General features: G+C 42.5%; 2 protein-coding genes across 5 annotated transcripts in view; both read right to left on the bottom strand.

Annotated features, from left to right (window-relative positions):
- LOC134625923 (myosin-9-like) overlaps positions 1-8,816 on the bottom strand; it is a 29,974-nt gene extending 21,158 nt beyond the window's left edge. For 3 of the 4 annotated variants that reach the window (XM_063471308.1, XM_063471310.1, XM_063471309.1), the window contains exon 1: positions 8,580-8,816. The gene's annotated coding sequence lies outside the window, so the exon portion shown is untranslated. The remainder of the gene's footprint in view (positions 1-8,579) is intronic. The other variant, XM_063471311.1, reaches the window with a different exon arrangement.
- An 8,506-nt stretch (positions 8,817-17,322) lies between these two features.
- On the bottom strand, positions 17,323-23,534 carry LOC134625269 (thioredoxin, mitochondrial-like). The gene is given in 5 exon segments (XM_063470479.1): positions 17,323-18,108; positions 18,110-18,169; positions 18,334-18,457; positions 20,485-20,762; positions 23,434-23,534. Coding segments are annotated over 4 exon segments (618 nt in total). The 5' UTR covers positions 23,434-23,534; the 3' UTR covers positions 17,323-17,952.
- Positions 23,535-24,187: the final 653 nt, after the last annotated feature.

Below are 24,187 nucleotides of genomic sequence, written 5' to 3'. Positions count from 1 at the left end.
CATCACTGTGCACCACGCCCACTAGCTCATCTGTGGTCTACAGACCCCATCCTCTAACAGAACGTGGGGCAAATTTGTCCTGCTTTCTCTCTCAGCTGGCCACAAGCTTCCTCCTCTGCCTTCAGACTCCCTGTGCACAATCCTAACACCAGCACCCACCCTTCCCCTTTTGTTTATCCAGTCTTTTCAGGGTCACATTCCTCCCATACTCACTCTTTATCAGGGAGAGACAGCATGCAAAGGCATTCCACAAATTTCTGTCCTATATACCTCTCCCCTTACATCTTTCTCAAACCCATTTTCTAGGGCTTCTTCCTGTCACATTAGCATGTCAAGTGTGCCTTTAGGGGTTTCACAAACATTGCTCCATACTTTTGAGAGCTCTTCATTCCTTGTAGTGCATCTCTGACAGTGCTCCCATACTCCTTTAAAATTCTTTTGGCCATTACTTGTCCCTCTACATTCAGATCACTTGGCCCCGTGCAGAGTTTGTATACGAGCCATAACTGATTATAATCCCTGCAGCTTTGTTGTCTGGCAAAAACAAGAAGTGAAACAGAACACACCCAGCGCTCTGGTTTGTTTTAGCTTGCTATGATTCAAAGGTACAGGGAGACATGTTTGCCAGGCCACTATAAAAAGTATCAAATAATCTTAACAAATACACACAACATCTGTTGCTGCAGTCACGTTGCTTAAGGATCAAATACTAGCTTTATTCATTTTAAATTAATGTTAACCAGAAGTCTTTCATACGAAACTGCAGTTTAGACATTTAATGCGTGGAAACTGCTGCAAGCAGTTGTTTTTCTTACCAATTAATCCACAGATTTTTTTTTCTATTTGTCCATTGCCAGTTACATTATGTCTGACAAAATGTTTTTGTCCTAACCACATAAAGTCAGTTTACCGTCACCTATAAAAGAAAGAATCAGCCAAGCAGTAAAAGAGGAGGACTAAAGTCCAATCTAACAATGACGTCTGCCATAGTCCGACTCACATGCCTGACACAGATAACCGTGACATACTTCAAACTAGCTCTCCAGAGAGCAATGAGGTCTAAAATTACTCCCAGTAGCTATTCTAGCTTGGCAAGGCCTGTTCTATATAGAAGGTAGAAGACGAGGGATAAAGAACAGCCAATTTTAGATCTTGGCTTTTCCCCGTAGAGCTTAACAGTTACAGTAAGTCTTGGATGTTGACTTGACATTGAGATAAAACACTGTGCATTAAAGCTCATGAAACCCACCCCCTGCTTGAGGATCACAATTCCTGTTCTTGAAGCCCTGCTGCCAATGCATCCATAATCCTGTAAGAATCAAGCGTTCTCTGAATCCCTGTCTGTGGAGCGACACTTGACTGCAAAAACACCATCTATTCTGCTTAGCCCGACTTCGACTCATCCAGATTTTCATAATACAGATTACTTATTAAGTGATTACAAGGTGGCAGACACTTGGACAGTCATCCTGAAACCAGCACGGCACAGTTTTATGAGCAATGACTGAAAACCCATTCAAAAAATATATTTAAAAAAAACAAAAAATCAGAGTTAGTTAGCTCTACCCCATTAGACAATCTGACTGAAAGAGGAAGAGGAACCACAAGACAACACGAGGACGAGAACAAAGGCCGGTGTGCAAACCTACATCACAGAGCAGTGTGGTTCCAAACAGAGGAAGTAATGCAGGAGCCAGGACATTTAGAAAGAAGTGCAGGAGGAACGAGGAAAGGAAAAGGGAAACATAACGTTTAGAAAGAAGGTGAACTCAAGACCTTTAAAACTGAGACCCTCGATTCATCAGTTAAAAACACCCGTCTTTCTTTTCCACCTCACCAAGTTACAGTTTAAAAAAAAACAACCCAAAAAACTGGAGTCGTGACAACCTCCGCCACAGCTTGACCATGTAGAGTCAAACCCTCCTGCTCCAGCTGAAAGGAACCCATAAAACCAGCTGTGCTGAGCTGACATTGGCAGGATTATTAATAGAAAGGCAGCAAAGTCAATAACACTGTACTCCCACCAACAGCATCTCATCACAGCATCCCACTAGCATAAGCTGAGCCAAGCCTGCTCGTCCTCAGTTGCCTTTCTCATGCTGTGGACATTGTTTTGCCCCGTTGACACCCTTCATCCGTTTATGTTACTCATTCCAACAAATACTACTTTGTCTATTTTTACTGCATCGATGCTTCCTCTGTTGTAGCTTTACTGCATTCGACCCCCTCGCAGTTTGAGCTGATCGCTGCGAGTCTGCCCTCTCATGACATGAGTGTGTGCCAGACAGGAGCCGCTAAGGTACTGAGCCAGTCAGTCAAAATTCATTATGGGCTTACACGTCAACTCTCTCTACTTCCTTCACCCTCCTCCTCTGAAAGTGGCACAAGGGTGGGGCAAGGAGAAGGGAGGGGAGGAGGAAAGAGGAAATGACAAGCTGAGAAAACTATTTTGCCATTTGAGGAACTTGTTGTGTGCGAGTCTTTCGAGGAGAAGAAAGGTGGCGCTTTTCTTGAGCCCATGCTGAGCAGATCTGAGGACTGAGGAGTAAATTAAGCCCTGGCTGGAAAAATAACCACACTGCATTACAGACCTACATCACTTTCCACATTCCTGCCCCAACCAGGATCAAATTTCACTGCACTGTAAGCTAGCCACTGCCATCTACCACTTGCAGCTAGGGGCCCCTACAACATCATATGACCTCAGACTTTAGTCTGACCCCCCACAACCTTTTCAGATGAGCTAGTGAACTTCTTCACCAACACCACAGTCATGTTTAAGTGTGTTCATCTGAATTAGATTTGACTGATAGCAAAATAGTAAATATAACAATTGAACTATGAGTGTTTGGTTAGGCCTGGCTTCATAAATTTAGTGCCAAGCAGGCCCTTTTAAACCATACACTATATGCAGAGGCACACACAGCCACCATAATGTCACCTACTGGTTATGAGGTTCTGTTGTGAAGATCTTGCTTGTGCATTTTGGCCATCAATTTTTTAATATTATTATTTTTAAACTAGAAATGAAGAATGAGAGGTGAATTTTTGTGGAATCCCCATGCAATAGCTTTCTCAGACTTCTAAACGAATGCACTTCTTTTCACAGACAGAAGTCAGGCCCTTTTGAGCATTAGCACAAGAGTACAGATTTAATGCACTTGGACAGTGACTTCACTTTTCAGCAGATGGACTGTATACCGAATATGGACATACTTTTCTACTGGTCAGCAAAGGGGCAACTCCTTTGGTTAACGTAGTAAGTAGTTTATGTTTTCTTTTTAGTTTATGAATGGACGACACCAGAGCATAAAAATATAAAGAAGTGTATGCTTAACATGGCCTACATGTGTAGGTAGACACATAAGCTACTATTGTTTCTCGGTTTCTTAGTCAGATCCACTCAATCTTGCAAATTTTAAAACACCAAGATGGTAAAGTTGCAACACTACAAGGCTTACTAACCAAAAGGTGCCATCACACTGCAAAGTTCATCATTAATATTACAGTCTATGAGCTCAACAACTACACATCATTCTAGTTGACCTTTTCAAGCACTTCTTTTACTTTAAGTTAACTTTCTTGCACTTGATCACAACACAGGTTTTTACCGTGGAGACAGTGCAAAAAAAGAATTGGAGAGGGAACATGATCTTTCCACATACTGCCTCAAGTCAAGCATTCCAATGTTACTTTTAAGTCATCAGTTTCCAATATATCAATTTCACCTCCACCCAATCCAAGCAATAGTTAAGATTAAATGTTGATTTAAATGACAAATAGGGCAGATCATTTGAAATAGGTCATCTGCCTGACAACTGCGACAGTTTCAGGGTCACAGAACAAATTTCACAGCTATCTTTGAAACAACCACCCTGTTACACCACAGCCCAAACGACTGGTTACTTTGCCTGCCCTTTTAGAAAAACACTCCAACAGTATTGACTATGTGATAGCTCACAGATCGTTACGTAAGCCTTTTAATAGACAGTGAAAGAATGCAGAAGGGAGTTAAGATACACATTTCTGTTTGTCAGCAGCAATCTTTCTTAGGAGGAAAGCTGCACTGGAACAGCTACGCATTAGATTTCTGACAGACACAGTGAAGGAAATCTGCTACTTTTATTGTTTCACTTTTCGTATGTTCTTATACATTTAATTCTACCAGCAGACAGCCTCCATTCGCTGCTTCTACTTTGTGGATTGCCATGCGGTTTGTCTCAGCCTTATCACTTGTTATCGCTACTTGGGTCACTCCCTTTGAGAGATTCAGACAATACAAAGCTGTCTTCTTTAAAAAAAAAATAATAATAATCTCATAAAAAGACACATTAACAGTCTTTGGAGAACCACATGACAGTCTGACAACCTGGACAGCTGGCATGTAGTCAAATTTTGGATTAACATGTGAATAAACTGTCCAACGGGAGTCAAATATTAGGCATATTACTCAGCACGTTTCAAAGTTCATAGTGCAAAACGGTCTTTCACTTCGTCCCAAGTATCAATTGCCTTTCCGCACAGTTAAAACAGGTGTGTAGGTCACACACGCCCACCCAACCACAGACAAAGTACATTTAGGTCATATGCAGAAATGCAACTGAGCTTTACTACAGTCACGGCAGATTAGCCACCTTCCCTGTTTCAGGCCTTTTAACCTCAACCCAGCTTTTGTCTTGGTTCACACTGAAAAAACGTACATTTACATGAATAAGTAAAGCCTGCTAACTAGAACTTTGAAAACTTTTTTACAAGACAAGATTTTGGAGAGCCACTTCAATAAGCCCAGAAAAGAAAAAAAAAAACTCAGTATGATCATTAACTGGCACTCTGAGAAGGCTCAACTGTATGACTGTAATCTCTAGTCAAACAATACCTCATAATTAGCGTTACCGAACACAAAGAAGCACCATCTGTTGAGCCATTGCCACAAGGAGGCATAAGTCAAGGTCTGTCCTTCAAGACCTGAAATCTCAACAAGTCTTTTGTTTATGTAGACTAAGTCAGAGTACAGTCATTTCCTGGCATTGTTGGGCTCTATTGAAACCTCACAGGTGTGTGCTGTGAGGGGGGGGGGAGGGGTAATAAGCATAGGAAAAGAGACAGGGGAGGTAAAACGAAGAACATGCACTGTGAACAGAGGTCACAGAGAAAGGTCTGATAGGAAGACTGACACAACAAGGAAATACAGAGCAGTTTAAAGATAGAAAGAAAGACAGAAAGAAAGAAAGAAAGAAAAGAAAAAACCCACGGTCTGCATATCCTTGAGAGTAGTCGGGTCAACCACTAACTGAGGCAGAGCTAAATTAGAAGAGACATTCAGGAGAAAGCAGCAGTTTGAATGACTTGAATTAAAGGCCAGCATTAATGATATACTGCATTCAGACTCCACAGGCTAAAATGTGTTAATGTTTGATACTGCCTTTAATACACAAAAATGAGTTTAAGCCAGTGTCGCTCGCAGCTGACACTGCTACATACTGAGAGAGGATATGATCGGCTCTGCTATGCTGAATGAAAAAACAAAAAAAACTTGGCAATCTCCTCTGACAGGAATGTTTTGTTTATATTTGTGAATCTTGTGTCAAAGACACACACGATTTTCAACGTTACCATTTTACTGAACATTAAAACTATTTCAAGAAAAGTTAAAAGCTTAAACCAAAGTAAAGTCACATTTTAGAAAGCCAGAACCTTTTTTTTTTTCCCATTATTTTCAACAGACAGGTATCATAATTAATTCAAGTATGCCCCATTACTCTCAGCCCTAAAAAAGCCCAGCACATATTCCAATCTGGTTTTCTTGGCGATCTAAACTGCAGGAATTACTGCACATGCGAATGTAGTTCAAAAAGGCAGAGTAGGAATACCTGACATTTCTTCAAAGAACACTGAGACAGGGTAAACGATCGCAATGTGCCAAATAATGTCACACTGCCCTCTCCACAGAGCAACAAAAGCAAGGGGCCTGCAAGTAATCTTCCCCAGCTGGGACATCCACCCTTCAATGAAATCTAAACATCCACAGGCAAGTTCCCTCAGCCCGTATCACTTTGAAAAGACTGAACAGCCTCACACACCAGCATCCTGTTCACATTTTAAAAGAGGCCTGCATTCAATTTTGTCAGGACTACGGTACATAACTGCCGCCCCCCCAGGAGGGCCTCGAGTATGGACATTGCTGACACATGAATGATGGAATGTAACGATCTCTGCAGGGGGGCTCCATAACAGCACCGAAACTGGCAATGGGAGAGGAGAACTGGCCTCCGGAGATGATGTTGCACAATGTATTAATTTGCCAAAATGACTCTTGCGAATAACAGGATATGACATACAACATGTCACCCCATGTGACCCTTCAAGCATCAGACTTTATTTCTCAAGCATCGCAGCACATGACTGCTGCTCTCAGGGAAACTCATCCGGAGAAACGTCACCCTGAGATGCCATTTATAGAAGAACTCTGCACAAGCTGTGGCTATTCTTCTGCTACTACAATGACTAATACTGATCACTGCTCAGCCTTCAAGCATTGTTACTGTAGTAACCTTGCACTGTGGTTTAAGACTTTCTTGGCAGAAACCAACTGATATGAAATAAGCGTTTCTGTTCAAAAGCAAAAGGGTGCCACGCTGCCTCCCTCTGAGACCACTAACACCTTCTACAATGAGAAGCAGGTTTGGGTGGAGGAGTGCCAGAGCTGCTGGGATGCCCAAGTCTGATTTGATGCAGACTTTGTGCATTCCTTCCCCCAAAATGCTGAACTTTGGTGCTTGTCATAGCCTAAATGACTAGAGAGGGTGCTATCCACAGTCCCTGAGTGCAAACAACTATGCGTCATCTAACGGATGCAAACAAATGATACTGACAAAGCACATCACTCAGGAGGATGCACACTGGTATGACATGATTGGTCCTGATTTGAATGGAAAACTGAAAATCTGTGATTGGCCCAAATGTTGCCGTAACATGCATGTTCTCTTTGAGCCTGAACTAACTAGAGATGCTTTTTTGTAATCTGTGTCGTGCGAAGTTATCAGAAGACTGTTATGAAGCCCTTGCGGATCAACATTTCCACTGCAGATGCATGCACGCTTTGCCCAAGCTTGAACTCAAAGTTTCCCGTGATGACTTTCGAGGCTCTAAAATTACATGGCGTCTCATGTTTTACAGTTCGTAAAGCCTATGGAGGTAAATTTGGGTCACTGGGTTCCACAAATAAAAATGCACTCAGACTGAGCCAATACCGAGCCCTTCCAGCTCTTATGTAAAATGGAAAAAGTCACGCTGCCCAGCTAATGTTCATCAGAGTGGACTGCACTGCAATTACAAGACAAGCCTGGTCATTTTAAGCTGGCACTGCAGGAACCACTCTGACTTAACATCTGGCTCATCTACATAACAACCACATCTTTTATCATCATGCTCATCTCACTCTGCGAAATACTTCCTTCTGCTTCACCCCTTAATGACTTTAGATCCTCTATGTGGATAACATTCACTGCATTTTTTACATGCATCTCTATTTTCGTTCTTCACTATCTTGGCTTGGAATAATGCTGACTGGAAACACTGCTTTCATATCAGGCAATCAATGAGTGTATGAAGAATGAAACCTTAGCCTTACTGGAAAGCCAGTGGACTTTTATCTTATGAGATAATAAACGTTAAGTGCCTCCCATGTGAACTAGAATATTTTATTAATAAATCTATCTAGAAATATGTACTTCACATAGTACAGACAATCACATAATACAAGTTAAGCTTCTGAAACATCCATATTAGCCCAGCTCCTACGAGTTTGTCCCACTAAATTATTTCTCTAGGCCTCTCCCAAAAATCACAGTCAAATGTGTTCCTCATGTTGTCAGCGTTGTTTAAGCCTTCCTGGTGCCACCATGTTGGCAGTAGCAGTGCACAGACATGCAGGTGATATGGTTTAGTATGGGTAAAGCTGGTCAGTGGCGGAAACGCTCAGCTCGGCGATCCACTGACGTCATCCTGCCAGCCAGACATATCACCGGCTCCGTGTCTGTCTCCCACCGCTACACACCGATAAGTTCAACCACAAACTAATCATTCATATCTTACACCGAGCCGGTGTTCGGATAGCCTGAACTTCCACCTCATCTCTTCAGCTCAAACTCTCCCCCGGCTTTTTTCTCTCTTTTTTTCCCTTCCACTGTGCCATTCATTCAAGCGAATCACTTCCTGCCTCTACCGTTAAGACTTTTAGCTTCTCGCGAGCAGCCACAACGCTGAAGCTGTACTCTGAGACCTACGCTTCACATACTGCACACTCACTCGTATATTAAAAGTTTACCGTGGGTATATTATTTGAATATTAAAGTGCTGTGAAGTTAAATAAAGCTCGGGTTAAAACTCTGACGGAGGTCCCACTCCACCCAGAGCAGCTTGCTCTATTTGCAGCCCTGAACTAGCCAAAAAAAGAAAAAAAAAAGGCCCTGCTTCCTGGTTCACTGCACTTGCTGCTGCGACAAGCGAATTGCACGAGTTAGAAACGAGTACATGGAGAAAGCATGGCAGACAAAAGTGTTCAAGTTGAAAGAAATTACCTGCTTTTGGGGTGCAGGATGCCTTTTTTAAGAGGGTGGCTAACAACAACCGTGTGGCTCAGTCAGCGTCGCAGTGAGACAAACTTATCTTCCTGTCGGCAGCAGCTTCGAAGAGTTCAGGCTAAACTACAGAGCTCGCTTCCTCCACTTCAGTCAGTCGCTCTTTCTATCTTTTTTTTTCTCTCTCTCTCCCCCTCTTCCTTTTTCCCTCCCTCTTCCACTGGCTGGTCTCTGGTTTGCGTAATTTTAGTCAGCGAACTGCCCGCCGGAGCCTGGGGTGGGGTTCAGGATGAGGCGGGACCCAGCTGTCACATATCCGCCCCCTGGCCAATGGCCGCCGTCCTTTGTTAATCCTCGACACTTTTGTCCAATCAGCTTCTTCTAAAGGCGGCACAGGCCAGAGGGGTGACAGCGAATAGGCGGGACAAAGAAAAAAAAAAACTGAACTTGAAAGCGTTGAGAGGAGGGAGGAGAGACTAGAGAGGTTACCGATAAAGCTGTGTTTAATGAGAGAGGTATGTGCATGCTAAGGATTTTTATGACCATATAAGTACCAGTCACTCTCAGGATGAACTGCATCACTCAGGATCTCCCCTCGTGTGTCAGCGAGGTCTAGTCTGCCCTGAGCGCTGTGCTAAACAACTAGCACGGATGGCTCCAGATGTTTGATTTCGTTTCTGCTGTCAGATAGCAGACAAATCACGCACATGCAGGCTTGCCTGCTACTCATATTACTAATCTGTCTGTCTCTTTCTTTTTTAAGGTGTAACAAAAACTCAGGCAGCGGTTTCTTGAAACTCTACACCCACCTCTGTCTGCTTAAACACATAAGATGTATTAATATTGTGAAGCACTCCTCTCTGTAAACAGGCTGTCTCCACTCTAAAAGGAGGTCAGGAAGGCCAGTGTGCAGCTGAGTGGCTGACCCACACTTTGGCAGCATGGTTGCAGAGGGCCTTGAATTTTTCACTGTTAACCAATTTTTAAAAACTCAAGTCATCCTATCACCATTACATACGAGTAATTTCAGCCTATTGGCTCCTGCTTCCACCAGAGGGATTTTTTAAATATAAAAACTTTATCCACACTTTCCCAAGCTCTTAGATGCGAGAAACCAGGTGATGTGGATTTATTTTTGTGATGCATTTAACTAAATTGTGTAATTTAAAATGCAGTTACCCTTTTAAACATTCCACCTGCACCTTTGGGCCAGTCCCAACAGATCTCCAGTTTTTTTTTTTTTTTCCAATGAGTTTATTGAAATGCAGCCATCCACCTGTCAGATATGAGATTAGATCTGAAGAACAAACACGGTGTAAGATAAAGTTCAAAACAGTTATGTGACTTTTCACTCGCCCGACAAGTAAGCCGAGCTTCGTGATCAGACGTGTTAACACTGCATGGGAACCGCCGCAGGTGATGATCTAATTAGTGTGAAAGGAGAGAAATACATGTTGACATTTGTTTTCACTTGGCTGTTTTTTAAAAAAGGCTCTAACGTTGCCTTGTGGAAAGAAATGAAGGATAAAGAGAGAATGGGGGAATGGAGAACAGGAAAGCAGGAATGTGGTAAAGAAAGGGTGAATGATGTGGAGATGAAAGTCCTGTGTAGCCAATGCCAAAGTCTATGCCGGAGAATGGAAAGTACAATATGAACCTGTTTACTTCAAGCAGCCCTCCGGGTTTCAAATTGGGTGATTTGAGTCCGGTTTGCTGAGCGGGCCCTGAAGGCACAGGGCCAACGCACATGCCACAACCAGCAGGGAGACGTTAGCGGTGGAAAATAAATGTTTTTTCACTTTCTCTGAGTCCCCATAAAAATGCCATTGGATGTCTTCACTGTCTGCTTTAAGGGTTTGTGTTTTCACTTGAATTTATCACCCATCTGTTTGTGGACCCTGACTATTATGCTTTGGCTGTCAGTATATGCTGCTGCATTGGTGGATGCTCAAAATGACCAAAGCTTCCAGTAATGCAGGTTTCAGGCCCTTTTTTTCTACTATTGGCTCTGTATGATGTCAGTGAGAGCCAGAGTTATTATAGTTTCCCGTTTTCGAAAGACTTTTATTTAATTTAGTTTAGTTTCAGTTTAGTTTCTTCTTTCAGTTTAGTTTTTGTTTGAAAATGTTCCATATATATATATATATATATATATATATATACACATATTTTAGTTTTCCAAAATTTCATAAAATTGTTTAATTTAGGTTTAATGGGCAACACAGTGGTGCAGTGGTTAGCACTGTTGACTCACTGCAAGGTCCTGATTTTGAAATCACCATCAGGCCGAGGCCTTTCTGAATGCCATTTTCTTCCCACCTCTGCATCGGTACTCTGGCTTCCTCTCAAAGTCCAAAGACATGCAGTTAGTGAGGTTAGGTTAACTGGTGCCTAACATGCCAATAGGTGTGAATGGTTGCCTGTGTCTCTGTGTTAATCTTCCGACAGACTGGCGATCTGCCCAGGATGGACCCTGCCTCTCACCCTAATTACGGCTAGGATAGGCTCCAGCTCCTCGTGACCCTGAATAAGTAGAATATAGATGCATGGATAGTTTTAATATTTTTCAGAAGATTATTTTTTTTGTTTAATTTCATTTAACTATTCAGTCATTTCAGCGGTAGTGACCGGGGACTGCCCATCTGCCTGTAGCGAGCTCCGTTGTCAGATGGAGGCAGTGTTCAAAGTATGTGGTACAACCGGTCTGTGGGCCACTCTATGTACTGTTGTTGCTCCGTCAGCTAACTGCGGAGAAGAGCGAAGTTATTACATACAAACAGCTGAAGTGAAACTGAGTGTCAAAAACATTGAAAAGTGTCACTGCAGCCACCGTCTGTTTTTTCATGCTTTACTTTTGATCCTTGAAGATTTTTTAGTTTTTTCCATGGTTCTCCCTTTCCTGGTGTACTCTGCTATCGCTCCCTGCACGTTTTTGGCCCAATTGTCAACCTATCAACATTTGGCAGATGCAGGTGGGTGAACCCCCCTCTTTCTCTGTCTGAAGAGAATCATATACACAGACAAACATATTTTCAGGACTGTAGAAAACCAGTTTAAAGGAACACAGCTCTGCACTGCATGAGCCACGCCCTCGTGCTCAAACCTTCTGTTCATATGTGGCAGCCAATCACAAGAAAGCTATATAAAAAGGAGAAGAGCTAAAACAGCTTGAATTAAAGGGTCTGCACAAACGCCCAGTATAAAGTAGATAAGGATTATTTTGAACTGTGATTCATGCAAAGCCACTAAATCAGCACAACAGATCCTTATTTATGACCAAGTGCTTGAGGTTAAAGTGTCAGAGCTGTGGATTATAACCCAAACTGCACACTTTTGATTTAAAGCAAGTTTTTCTACTAAGACAAGTCTTTCTGTTTTTCCTGTTTGGAAGTAATCCCCGATAAGAGATTGCAACACAAAACAGATGATGGCATTCTGAAGAGAGATAACACATATCTGATAGAAATATTTCAGCGCAGGTATACTTGAACTACACATTCGCTGCACAAGGCAAACTATTATGCTCATTTATCCCCAGAAGTTGCCTTATATTGCAGCAGGGCCTAAGGCATGACAGGAATCCGCTGACAAACACAGGAAAATGGCATTTTCAGTACAATGTGTGATTTATGTTCACCGCGTGTCACTATGAGTGGAATGCGTCTGTTTGTTTTCCTATATGTTTTAGCAGCTGGGTATCGCATGTACGGAGAGCGAAATGCTGACGATTCAGCATGTCTGCATGGAAAAATCAATAAGCCCCCACATGCCCACTTTACTAGGATGGACGGGAAATATCTGAATTTTCAGCTAAGAGGTCAAAGGTCACGTGTTACTTGAGAGGGACCAGATGCCAAAAGAGGAGAGGGTCAGAGGTGAAGACAACAGGGGAATAAGCAAGAGAATCAGGCTTCTGACATACAAACAGATCTGAGCTCAAAGCACATTTTGTAATATGACAACAACTTCTCATATGATAAGAATCTTGGATCCAAAGGGGGAAAAAAGAGAAGCAAACAGAAGTGGGAAGCAAAATAAATGTGGGATTAAAACATAGGCAGAATTACCAAATATGGACAACTCTGACCTCACCATCTCCCTCCCTCTTCCCTTTCTCTCGCTCATTCTCTCTTTCTTCCCCCCTTCAGTTGGTTGTAATAGCAGCAGCAGGGTGTGTCTGTAATTCAGGGTGTGTAAGGCCATTATATAATCCAGTCAGAAAGAAAGGAACTCATTCAGTGACGGCACGTTAAAAAGGGTGCCATGTTAACTCACTGACCACTCTTGGTGTGTAACCGCTTGCGTGAATTTGTGTGTGTGAGCGTCAGTGTGTGTATGTGTGTGTCTGTGCCCTCAAGCAACACGCAGGCCTACATGTCTGTACATGCAAAAGCTCAGATGTAGGTCAAATAATAGAGCAAACAAATTTACCTCTTGTACTCATTTCCTACTCCACTCTTTCACTCCTGAAGTATACTAGAATCACAGTTCGAAATAATCCTTATCAACTTATCCTGGCTGTTGACACAGGCCCTCAGTTTTATTTATATAGTGCCAAATCGCAATAACTCCTGCCTCTGTATTATTGTAATGTAAAGACCCTAAAATAAAACAGAGAAAACCCCAACAATCAGCGAGCAAGTATTTGGTGACAGTGGGAAGGAAAAACTCCCTTTTAGCAGGAAGAAGCCTCCGGCAACAGCCAGGCTCAGGGAATGGCAGCCATCTGCCGCAACCGGTTGGGAGTGCGGCGAGGTAAAGGATGTCTTTTTCCGTATGTCTTGAAACAAGCTGTTTGCGTCTCCTTCACCCTCCCTTTAAGGCCAACTTTCTCCCTATTTGCTGCGGCTTGCAAACAAAAGGTCTGAACAACAGGTGGGAGGGGCTTCAGCGCTCATGCAATCGCTGGGATTACTTGCACGTACATTGAACCCATTGGTTATTTTTATGACGAGCATCTGCCATTTTAACAGTACATATATAACAGAAAATTGGGAAACCTCTAATAGGGTAACTTTATTGCTACTGTCCGAGCCACATCCTCTAGCTTTAACCGGTCAACAACACTTATTACAACCCATGCGGTTTGTTCGTCACCATCTCCCTGTCTGCCGAGACTATGTACCCAGCATGCTTCAGTTAACACAGCCTCTTGACATGGTTAAACAAAGTGTTTGTTTGTGTGTATTTGAATAGCACGAACCGCAAAGAATAATTAAGAGCTTCCTCAGCTTTTATGATAATGCAATAATAAGCACCGGTGTGTCCAGTGGCTATTTATTCTGTCTTTAGTCTCACCCTGGGTTCCAGCTCCTCCATCCTCCTCCTTTTTCCTTAGCAATCAGTACACAGGAAGGAGTGATAAGACACATGTTGACTCACAAAACTAGGGAATGTGGAGTAAAAGGGAAAACAGGCACAGCTCGTCTTCCTTTGTCCGTCTCTCTCCCCCCTTTTTATGTTGCTGATAAGACAGCATCCCTAATACATGCTAAGTCCATAAGGTATTGCACTGATGGGAGTGAGAGAAACAGCAACAGTGGCTGCTTTGTCTGGAACAGAGCGCAGATCTAACAAGGTGGAGAGGGTGTGTGTTTAAAATATAAATACAGATATGTATTTACTATAAACACAGAATTCTCAGGCCTGCGCCAGATCGGCTCTTTCTCCCATAAGCACCTCACCCAAATGCACACAGGGCAAAAGCGTTTGGCTCAGAGACAAGCGATGCCATTTCGAATAAACAGAGAGCGAACATTAGCAGTTTGGGGCTCTAAAGTGGGACAGACTCACTGCAAGAATTCTGGCAACTCTGCCTCTTGCCGTTTACTCAGCAGCAGCCGCCGCTGGCTTCCCCTGACTTTTTTTGCCTTATATGGTCACAAGAGGTGGTTGAGTGAGAGAGAGAGTGGGAGAGAGAGCGAAAGAGAGAGAGAGAGGGTGGAGGTGTGGTCTATTGTTTTTGGCGGAAGACGTGTAGGGTTACATGTTGGTCTTTGACCTCTGGTGGCTGTCGTCATCTCTTTAGTCACCTCTTTTCCTCAGTCTGACAGTATAGGAACTGCATAGGAAGTCATGTGGCTCGGTTGCTGATTATCAGAGGCAGAAGGGGACAAAAGCGACTGAAATGGTAGAACATTCACAGACATCTCAAAAACTATGCAGGAATGTCTTTCATCCAGCTTACAACAATTGTGTTTGTACATCTGGGCCTTTAGCTTTACACACACCTGCTTACGTAATGCCAGTGGAATTCCACCCCCTCCTCCTCCCCCTCCTTCTTTCTAAATAATACAAAAAGAAAAATCACTTGATCTCTGATCTGGCTGCTACTGAGTAACTATCGGTGAGCACATCCTTGGCCTTCATTTGCAATGACCTAATCCAAACCAGGACCCGCTGAAAGTGCAGATGACAAATGATGTGACTTTAATGAGCAGTTATGAAGGCCCTCACTATGATTCTGTCAGCTGTGGGCTCTCTCTGTAATGACACGCCAGGATGGGAAAGCAAGCGGGCAGGGCTGGGCATGTTTTCTGCTGAGCAAATTACGAGAGATAGACACGATGATGAGAGAAGGGTCTTTCTAGGCAGGGCAGGTAATCTCCTGTCTGCTTTACCACGAAGCACTCGATTCTTTGAATGTTTCATTAGTGATACAGACTTGCCCCACTCCTGCACTCCAGTCTTTATTGGGCAGGCCCCTCACATTAAAAGTGTTTATATGAGTACAGAAAGTAACATTTTACTTTCTATCCCTCATCACTGTGATGTGCAATGCTACATAAATAAAGAAATAAATAAAAGCAAGCCTAATCTTACTACTCTGCTGTTAATCATTAACCACATCCAGTGATAAAACAGCTATTTATTACTTTCTTTCCTGTCACCATAGAAACTTACAAGCAAGCAAAGGCTGAACTTACACTCATTCGGACTGGAGAGAGGTAGATAGTTTATGAACAGCACGAATGTGACAGGCTCGAGGGTCAGAGTCCGTCTCCCAAGTCGCAGCACATGTCGAGAACATCTCAACCGCGACAGAGGAGGGAAAGGTGGCTGGGCACGGTACGGTACTCTGGCCCAGGTGCAAGAATGAAAACATGCAAAGGTGAAAATTAGAGACACAGACGAGGAGGCAGACACTGTTGATTTGAGGGGGTGACAGAAGAGAGGTAATTTAAGTAGAGGGTGGTGTGTAGGTAGGCATTTCGGTAAAGACTGGATCGTAACAACATGAGTAACACCTGCATGTTCAGACAGAAGGCACAGACAGATTTGGGGGGATGACGCTGGCATAATACAACTGGAAATCCTCCAGTTCACAACAACAGTCCTTTATATAGTAATTTAAGACCCTGTAACATTAGAGAAAACCCCAACAATCCAACATCCTCCTAACTTCCTGAGGGCACAGGTTAGTGGGATCCGTATCCACAGATCAGGAACATGGATGTCTGGAGATACAGAAAGGAAGGGAGAGAAAGAGAGGACAGAAATTAAAAGGATAATGGCTTTTAATGATGTCATATAAATGCAAAGGGAATGAAAGAGAGGAGAGGTGCTTAGTACGTGATACCAGGTCCCCCAGCAGAATCTCCTGATCCAGCCCAAAACATATGTTTATCCAAAAAAGCTAACTTTTAAGACTAATCCTGAAATAAGAGAGGGGGTCCATCTCTTGATCCCAACCTTTAAGCTAAGCCATCCCTCCCATTCTATTCTAGAACTATGGGACTAACAAAGCTACATCCTATTGGTACATGATGAAGTGTAGAGACTGCGAGTCCAGTATAGAAATGTGGTCTCTCGTGCTAATATTCATTAGCACCTCTTGCTGCATTGTTTTGGATCAACTGTAGGTTTTTCGGGAAGCCTTTGGAGCAACCTGGCAATGAGGAAATACAATGTTCCACCCGGGAATATATTCCAGCATTGTGTAATTATTTTAAAACAAGAAACATAAATTGAAAACAGGCACTGGGTCAAAAACAACACAAATGTTAAAAATCAGCTCCCACACAGCGAGGCTCCACGTCTGTCTACACCACGGAAACTGATGTTTCCAGCACTCCGGCCCTTCGTCACTTTAGCGTCACCATCTTTAGAGGTGGTACATTTGGTGGCTGGTCCCTTATTTCCACAGCAGACGGACATGTCCACGTTTCTGATTTGGCACAGATTTTTATACTGATACCCCTCCTGAAGCAACCTTCCCATTTATCTGGGGTTGAGAGTGTTGCTAGGTTAACTGTAGCCTGCGACTCCCCGTGGCTCGGGTTGTGTCACCTCCTGGAGATGAATCCCGGATGTTTCATGTTTTTGATTCATGTCATAATTATTAGTTTTTGATCCCTTAACTGCCAAGTCTTTGGAGACTTGTGGGGGAGAAGATTCTGACACAGACACTGATGATGACTTGGACTTCAGAGTTTAAAGGATGTGTCTTTTTGAAAACTGACCCCAGATAGTTCCCAGATAGGCAAAGTAAGGAGATCCTGAGCTACTTTAACTTCATCCATTAGCCTGGCAAGGAAAACCTAATCCCCTTTAAGTAAAAACAACACAAATATCCATCTGGAGCTTATAACTGCATCCCCCGGGTGCTGTAAAACCAGCTGAGGGAGGGAAACTATGGTATTGCATCAGAGTCTTTAGGGACAGCACAGCTCCAAGCCTTTGTCTCTATCTCAACCCCACACACAACCACAAGCAATCCATATACACAACATCTTTTTACTCCTTTATTACTTCACTTGGTCATGTTTCTGGTACACAGAGTTCATTTTAGTAATAAACTAAAAATCTTCATCGCAATTCCCGCTCGACTTCAGTTTTACAGTCAGGACCAGGAGAGAAACACAGAAACATGCGCCTTCCTTTCTCACAGTATTAGGCATAACGGTGTAAAATGACTGTGTGCGACTCTGTGATGTTAGAGAAACGTTGCCCTCGTGTGGACACAAGCAGGAACTACACGTAACACTGTCACCAACCTCATTCAGTATTGTCAGGTTGTAAGTTAAATTCCCTGCACCGCTAAAACTATAAATGTTCATCCAACATTGTACACAATGAGTGCAGTAGAGCACATTTACTTTCCATCCAAACTTAAGAGTTTTTACAGAAAACTGTTACACACCAGCTTAGCGAGAGTAGTCACATTATGAAAGAACATGGAACTGCTGCAAAATGGAGCACACACCCATCGCTTGACTAGTAACAAAAAACACAAGAGGGAGGCAGAGAGAGCGCCCGAAGAGACAATGCACAGCTAAAGCAACATGTCAAGGGATGGGTGTGAGCATTTGAGAGTCTGCCAGCTGTAATTGTGGTTAGGTTTTGTTTACTTAATAGTGATTGCTAAACAGGCTCAAAATGGCAGCCCAGGGCTCGCCGGCCGTGCCAGAATCAGAGAGAACAGCATGAGAACGACGATGGTGGGGGTATGGCTGGGTGAGGACAGGTGGATTTCATTGTCCAATGACTTTGCTGACAAATGAGTCCAGCTCATCATCATCTTTGATCCCCACAAAGTGATCGACGACGTCACCTCCCCGCATGGCGATGACTGTGGGAACAGCAGAGACCTGAGGGCGGACAAGGCGACGCGTTGTAAGACAGAACTAGTGACACTTTGACTTAATAAAACATCATATAAATATGATGATAGAATTCTACATCCAAGCACAGCAGAAATTAACCAAACAGGAGGACAGGAGTGCCATAAAGATATACTTAAACTAGGTCTCACCCCATATTCAATGGCCAAATCTGTGTGGTCATCTATGTCAACTTTTGCCATGGCAACGCGGCCTTTCTGTTTTGCAACAGCTTTCTCCAACCTTGGTCCGAGGATCTTACAGGGGCCACACCACCTAAAAAAAACAAAACAAAAGGAGACAAACAGTAGTAACTTATGTTAAACAAAACAACAGAGCTCTCTCTCACAGCACACATTAAACTAGTCAGAGAATGAAAAGCACAGATGTCGTTAACACCAATAAACATCTTTCAGCGCAAGGGCGTAGTTAGACTTTGAATACTAGGAGAAGCACAGGGCAAGAAATGCACATAAAAGCTTGTAGGAGGAGCAGGTTTCAAGGACTTGGTATATTGCATGCTGGCTCACTGTAATGGCATGCTGGGAAACCTGATGAAAATGGGCCAATGCTTACACACAGTTACACTTTACCAGCATTAATAAATAAAAACTCTGAAATTCTGAGGTAGAAAACACAACTGTGCCATCCTCACATCCACCATCTGATGACCTAGAAACTAAATGAGGTCTGCAGTTTGCTTTAACAGACCTTTCTACTGAAGGATTGTTGATTTGATAGACAGCCCTAGACCGTATTAATCCTTCTTGTTACAGCAGCACAAGGGTCAGAAAGAAAAAAAAAGTGAATCAGACATATATTAGAAAGTAATAAAAATAAAACATGATGTAAAAAAGCTAAAATGCTGAAAATAAAGAAATCAATAAAGTATAAGATTAATTTATACCATGTAGAAGTGCTATGTACTACATAAACCAAAAAACATGTCACAGAGATTTTTCTGATATGTCAATAAGGTGCAGTGGGTATGATAATATACATACACGTGTATTTTTCAGCAGGTATTTCTCCTGTGTGGGTACGGTACAGTGTGACTGCAGCCAGGATGAAGGATCTGTCATTTCAGTGACTTTAACAGAAATCTGATGCTATACGATGCATCCTTACTGCAGCAATTTCTGTAACTCGGTTGTTCTAGTTCTGGCTCGGACTTCACTGTTTGTGCACTTCTAAGTGTTTTGTTCCATTTTAAGGCTAAAGATCAGAGTCCGATTACAAAGATAATGTTGTATCAATGTTTACGTACATACACTTACATCTGGACCAGTCACCGCACATTTACGTCGAGGTCCACTTATGCTCACAGCTACTATCTGCACAGTAGTTGGAGCCAATAAACAAAAACAAAGGAAGGACGATATTACCTCCAAGAGTTATTAGCACCATGAAAACCCTGATGCAATCGAAAAGTGCCAATAACACAGCAGAGCCCGAGCTAACAGCCTTTTAAAGATTATAAAATAGGAGTAATAATGCATCGTGTACTTCCCTGACATCATTATAACTGGACAAGCCCCCCCCCAAAGAAAAGCTTTGAGATGACTGTGTTGAAGAATAAAAGGTGGCCATACCAAATACTGACTCCATTTTTGTTGCACATAGTGTATTTTCATATATATTTGCATGTTTCAATAAAGCACTGCATCCATTTTGCACTTTCCTAACAAAATGCAAAGAAATGAAGGGAGACTCAAAACCTTTCCACAGCATCGTATTACAAGGGAAAGGAAAAGTAGGGCAGAAAAAAAGTCCCCAGTGTTATTTCAGTAACTGCTGTGAAAGAGAGCTAGTATTTAGTAAAAATGTCTTGTGTGAAGAAGGCCTGTGGGCTGCACTGTATTAATGACAAACAACCTAACAGCTGTGAAGATGCACTCCTATCTGTGAGACATGCTCTGTCTACTGTGGACTTTGGAGCAGCTGTCGTGTAATCTTACAGGACTTGAGAGTTTAAGTCACCACTGTACATGTATATATTTTTAACAGCACATGCTGTATGTAACACTTGCAGTGTTTTAAAGAGGCAGGGCAGCTGTGGAACAAGGTCTTTTCCAAGGAAAGCATGTACAAATGTTACACGTCAGCACCGATACAGATATTTTGACTGAACTGAATATTATCTACATTTGCAAAGCAAATCTGTATCTGCATAACTGCAAAGAGCTTTAGCACCAAGGTGGCCAGGGTGGGACTGTTTTTCATCAATTTATATATCCCTATTTTTATTGAATTATTTAATACTTCCATACAGTCACTCTCCTTGGGCTCCCTGAAGTACTCACTGTGCATGAAAGTCCACTAGCACGGGCAGTTCGCTGTTGATGACCCTCTCTGTAAAGTCCTCGCTGTCCTGCACATTGAAGGAGACTTCTCGGCGGGAGGTGTGAGGCAGGGTGCGAGGCAGACTTCGTGACGGGGAGAGGAAGAAGACCCGGGTTGTAGTGGACTGAAGGGATGTGGAATAACAAGAGGAAGCGACGGAGGCAGTGGATGTGGGGAGGCAGCGGATATCGTTCACAGACAGTGTCCAGAGTCTTCGTAGCAGCAGCCTGTGAGCCATCTTTGCACAAAAGGCAAAGATACAGAAGATAAGTGTTACTTATTATAATATTAATATTGCATTTCAGATACTTCTGATTATAAGATTTAAAAAAAATAAGAAATGTATCCAAAACCGCTATAGGTCCCATATGTTTAAAAGTAAACATATAATGAATCCACTCTTAAACCCTGCCTGAGCTTTACAAACTGGCACCAGTTACTTGTCAAGACTAAAGTTAGAGATATATGAATTACATGGTGACACTCACAATGTTTATTTCCAGCTCCATAATTTCATTCTTGACTTGTACAAAAGTAGTTTTGCATAATTTACTATTCTAAATAATCTTTTTTATAGGCTTAAGCTCCTTCCCCCCCCCTTATGCTGCACTTGGTATAAACTGTCGATAAAGTGATACTCCCAGTTTATCCAGTACCTGAAACAAGGTATTTAAGCTCCTCCTCTTCCTTTAAGCCCCACCCCTCCCTTTAAGCCAGTGGTTCTCATACTATGCGGTGGTGTTCCTGCTGGGGCACCTGATCAGTGCACATGGTGCAGGTGGGGCGTGGATAAAGTGTAATAAAAAATAAATAAATCATATTTATGCGTGAATGGTTGTCTGTGTCTATTTGTTAGGCCTGCGACAGACTGGCGACATGTCCAGGGTGTACCCTGCTAGCTGACAAAGACTCATTCACACTGATTGCAACATGTTGGCAGTCCGTCTGTATTTATATATTAGACAACAGTTATCTCCAAACCTTTAACAATCTCTCTAAGTGACTGCAGTCAGTCCACTTCCCATCAGGTGACCTGCGCAATCAACTTGTGATCAAAAGTGGTTGTGTGGTAACCATTTAATCACCACCAAGTTGCAGAACATGAAAAAATTCAATACAATCACCAGAAAGCCACCCGTGTAGATGTAAGGAGGTCGCTGTCCTATTTTTGTTTGTGTGACTGAACCATTAGCTTGCTCTGAATTAGGAGGCATCTTTGTAAAGCTAAGTGTAACCAGCGTTGGACGGTTTATCAGTTGGGCTGATTTAATGCAAGTTTGCTCGGCTCATCATCTGATGACGTGAGCCTTCTTGTTCATAGTATTTTAATTTATTAATTCATTTATCAATATTTGCTGTTCCTGTATCAGTGCAATAATGCCACACAAAATATCACAATACAATGTTGTATTAACCCCCCACCACCACACACACACACACACACACCTCTACATGAGAATGGTGATATGATCTGCTTTCTTTGACATCATATTGTCATCAGTGCTGTTTGAACTGAGGTTTTGGCTCCCAGGGGATTACCTGTATATGCACTGACCTTTTTATTTGAAACTTTGGCCATGTTGAATATAAGCATTCGCCAACAAATTCAGAAAAAGCACAATAGGTTTGCTTTTAACACATAAGTTAAAAAAAAAAAAAAAAATTGGGCTAAACCAGGTAATGGATATTTTCTTATGTCAGCAAATTGCCCATTTCAAAAACTGGAACTACTGGAAATGGTCTATGTGGTTTAAGCAAAGGAGCTGTCTGGATAGATGGGATAGGAGGCAACAAATACTGGACTGATTTGTATTCGTACACACCTGACACATTTGTCAGGCAAGTTGGAGAAAAAAAGTTCAAGGAATAATCATTTGGACTGCTTTTAAGGAAAATTATATTTTTAAAAAGTCAGTAGTTAGAGCTTCTGTAATGCTACTTTCTGGAGGATTTTAGATTCAGTATTATTTAATTAAATATCATTAGGATCTCAGCTGCTGGCCCAAGAACAAGCGCTGAGGTCCACCTGGGTTTAGATCAGGGGTAGGGAACTCCAGGCCTCGAGAGCCGATGTCCTGCAGGTTTTAGATCTCACCCTGGGTCAGCACAAATGAATCAAATGATTAGTTCATTACCAGGCCTCTGGAGAACTCCAAGACATGTTGAGGAGGTAATTTAGCCATTTAAATCAGCTGTGATGGATCAAGGACATCTAAAACATGCAGGACACCGGCCCTTGAAGCCTGGGGTTCCCTACCCCTGGTTTAGATGATTATGACATCCTTTCTCCTTTTTTGCAGAAAAAACCTGCAACCGTCACGTGCTGTGTGCGGGAGAAATAATCACTTCGAGTATCCTCTATAATACACTCACAGTTGACATTGTTTTGAGTCACTTAATGAAACAGTTCTAGTCTCACACGGTTTAAGCTCTCGAGCACGAGCTGTTTAATGAAGAATCAGCGCTAATTAACGTGATTAGAGCTCGTGAGCGTCATATAGCGAGTGACGTGAACAAACGAGTTTATTGGCAGAACACACTCAGCCATGTTGCCTTGTTGAGAAACACTTTCTTAATCCCACGATGGATAAAAAGCTTTAAGTATTCAGCATTTCCCCACTGAGAACGGCCCACTCCCCTCCAGCTCTCTGAGGGGCTTTCTCGGCCTATCATCTTGTGTTTGCCGCTTATCTACCGGCAGCTCGCGTGCTCCATTAATCTACGTTACGCATGAGTTTGCCCTCTTCGTCCTCCTCCTCCTACTTCTCCTCCTCTTCCTCCTAAACCTTCCCCCGCCGCTGCCTCCTCGCGTTAAGCAGCACGCGAACACCGAAACCGGACACTTTGAGAACAAGACGTTCTCAAATGTCACACACATTAAAACACGCGCCCGCATTTTCACAGCTTACCTCGTTTCTTCTGTCGGCGCTGGTCTTGATCTTGGCCTCGCGGACCAATGAAGTGCTTCCGTTTTGGTGCCGCAGAAAAAAAGGGAACGTGCGGCTTTTCAGACGACACAGATCAGTGAGTGGCGCCACCGGCTGGCCAGGTTGGGAAGCACAGGGTCGGATTATCAGCGTAGCATACTTTTATCTACTATATATCAACCTGACAGCTAGCTTTAGTTGTAGTTTATAGTAGGTCTATGTTAAAATATAATTAGAAGCATCATTAATATTAATATGAAGAAAATTCATTAGTAAAGATTAGCAAGTGTAACTTGTAACTTCCAGTAACAAAGTTTGTATGATGTTTGTGTAAGATGTTTAATTAACCATCCATTTACTAAACAGAGGAACAACCTGTCTATGAAAAAATAAAAATACATTGTCTGCAGTAACTTTGCTATTTATTTTTTTATGTATTGTATGTATTTACATATTCATACATGTACAATGAAAATAAAAGGCTATTCTATTACTGAGCTTAAAAATAAATGCTGCTGCTGGAACTCAAAGACAGACATGACTACTTTAAAAACACCTTACTTCAAACTTTATGTACTTGTCAGTAAGAATGCTGTAAGAAGCACAGATTGATTCATATTTCTGGCGGAGCTCAAATTGAACAGTCCATTTCTAATGACTTAGAGCACAATGAATTTTCCACATTGTGCAAGATTTGACTCTACACTGGTCTGACACCGCAGGTATAGTGCATAAC

Source organism: Pelmatolapia mariae, linkage group LG4 (genome assembly GCF_036321145.2).
Source record: "Pelmatolapia mariae isolate MD_Pm_ZW linkage group LG4, Pm_UMD_F_2, whole genome shotgun sequence".
NCBI classification, from domain to species: Eukaryota; Metazoa; Chordata; class Actinopteri; order Cichliformes; family Cichlidae; genus Pelmatolapia; species Pelmatolapia mariae.
Note: the sequence above shows the minus strand (reverse complement) of the source record. Positions and strands in the feature narration are given on the sequence as shown.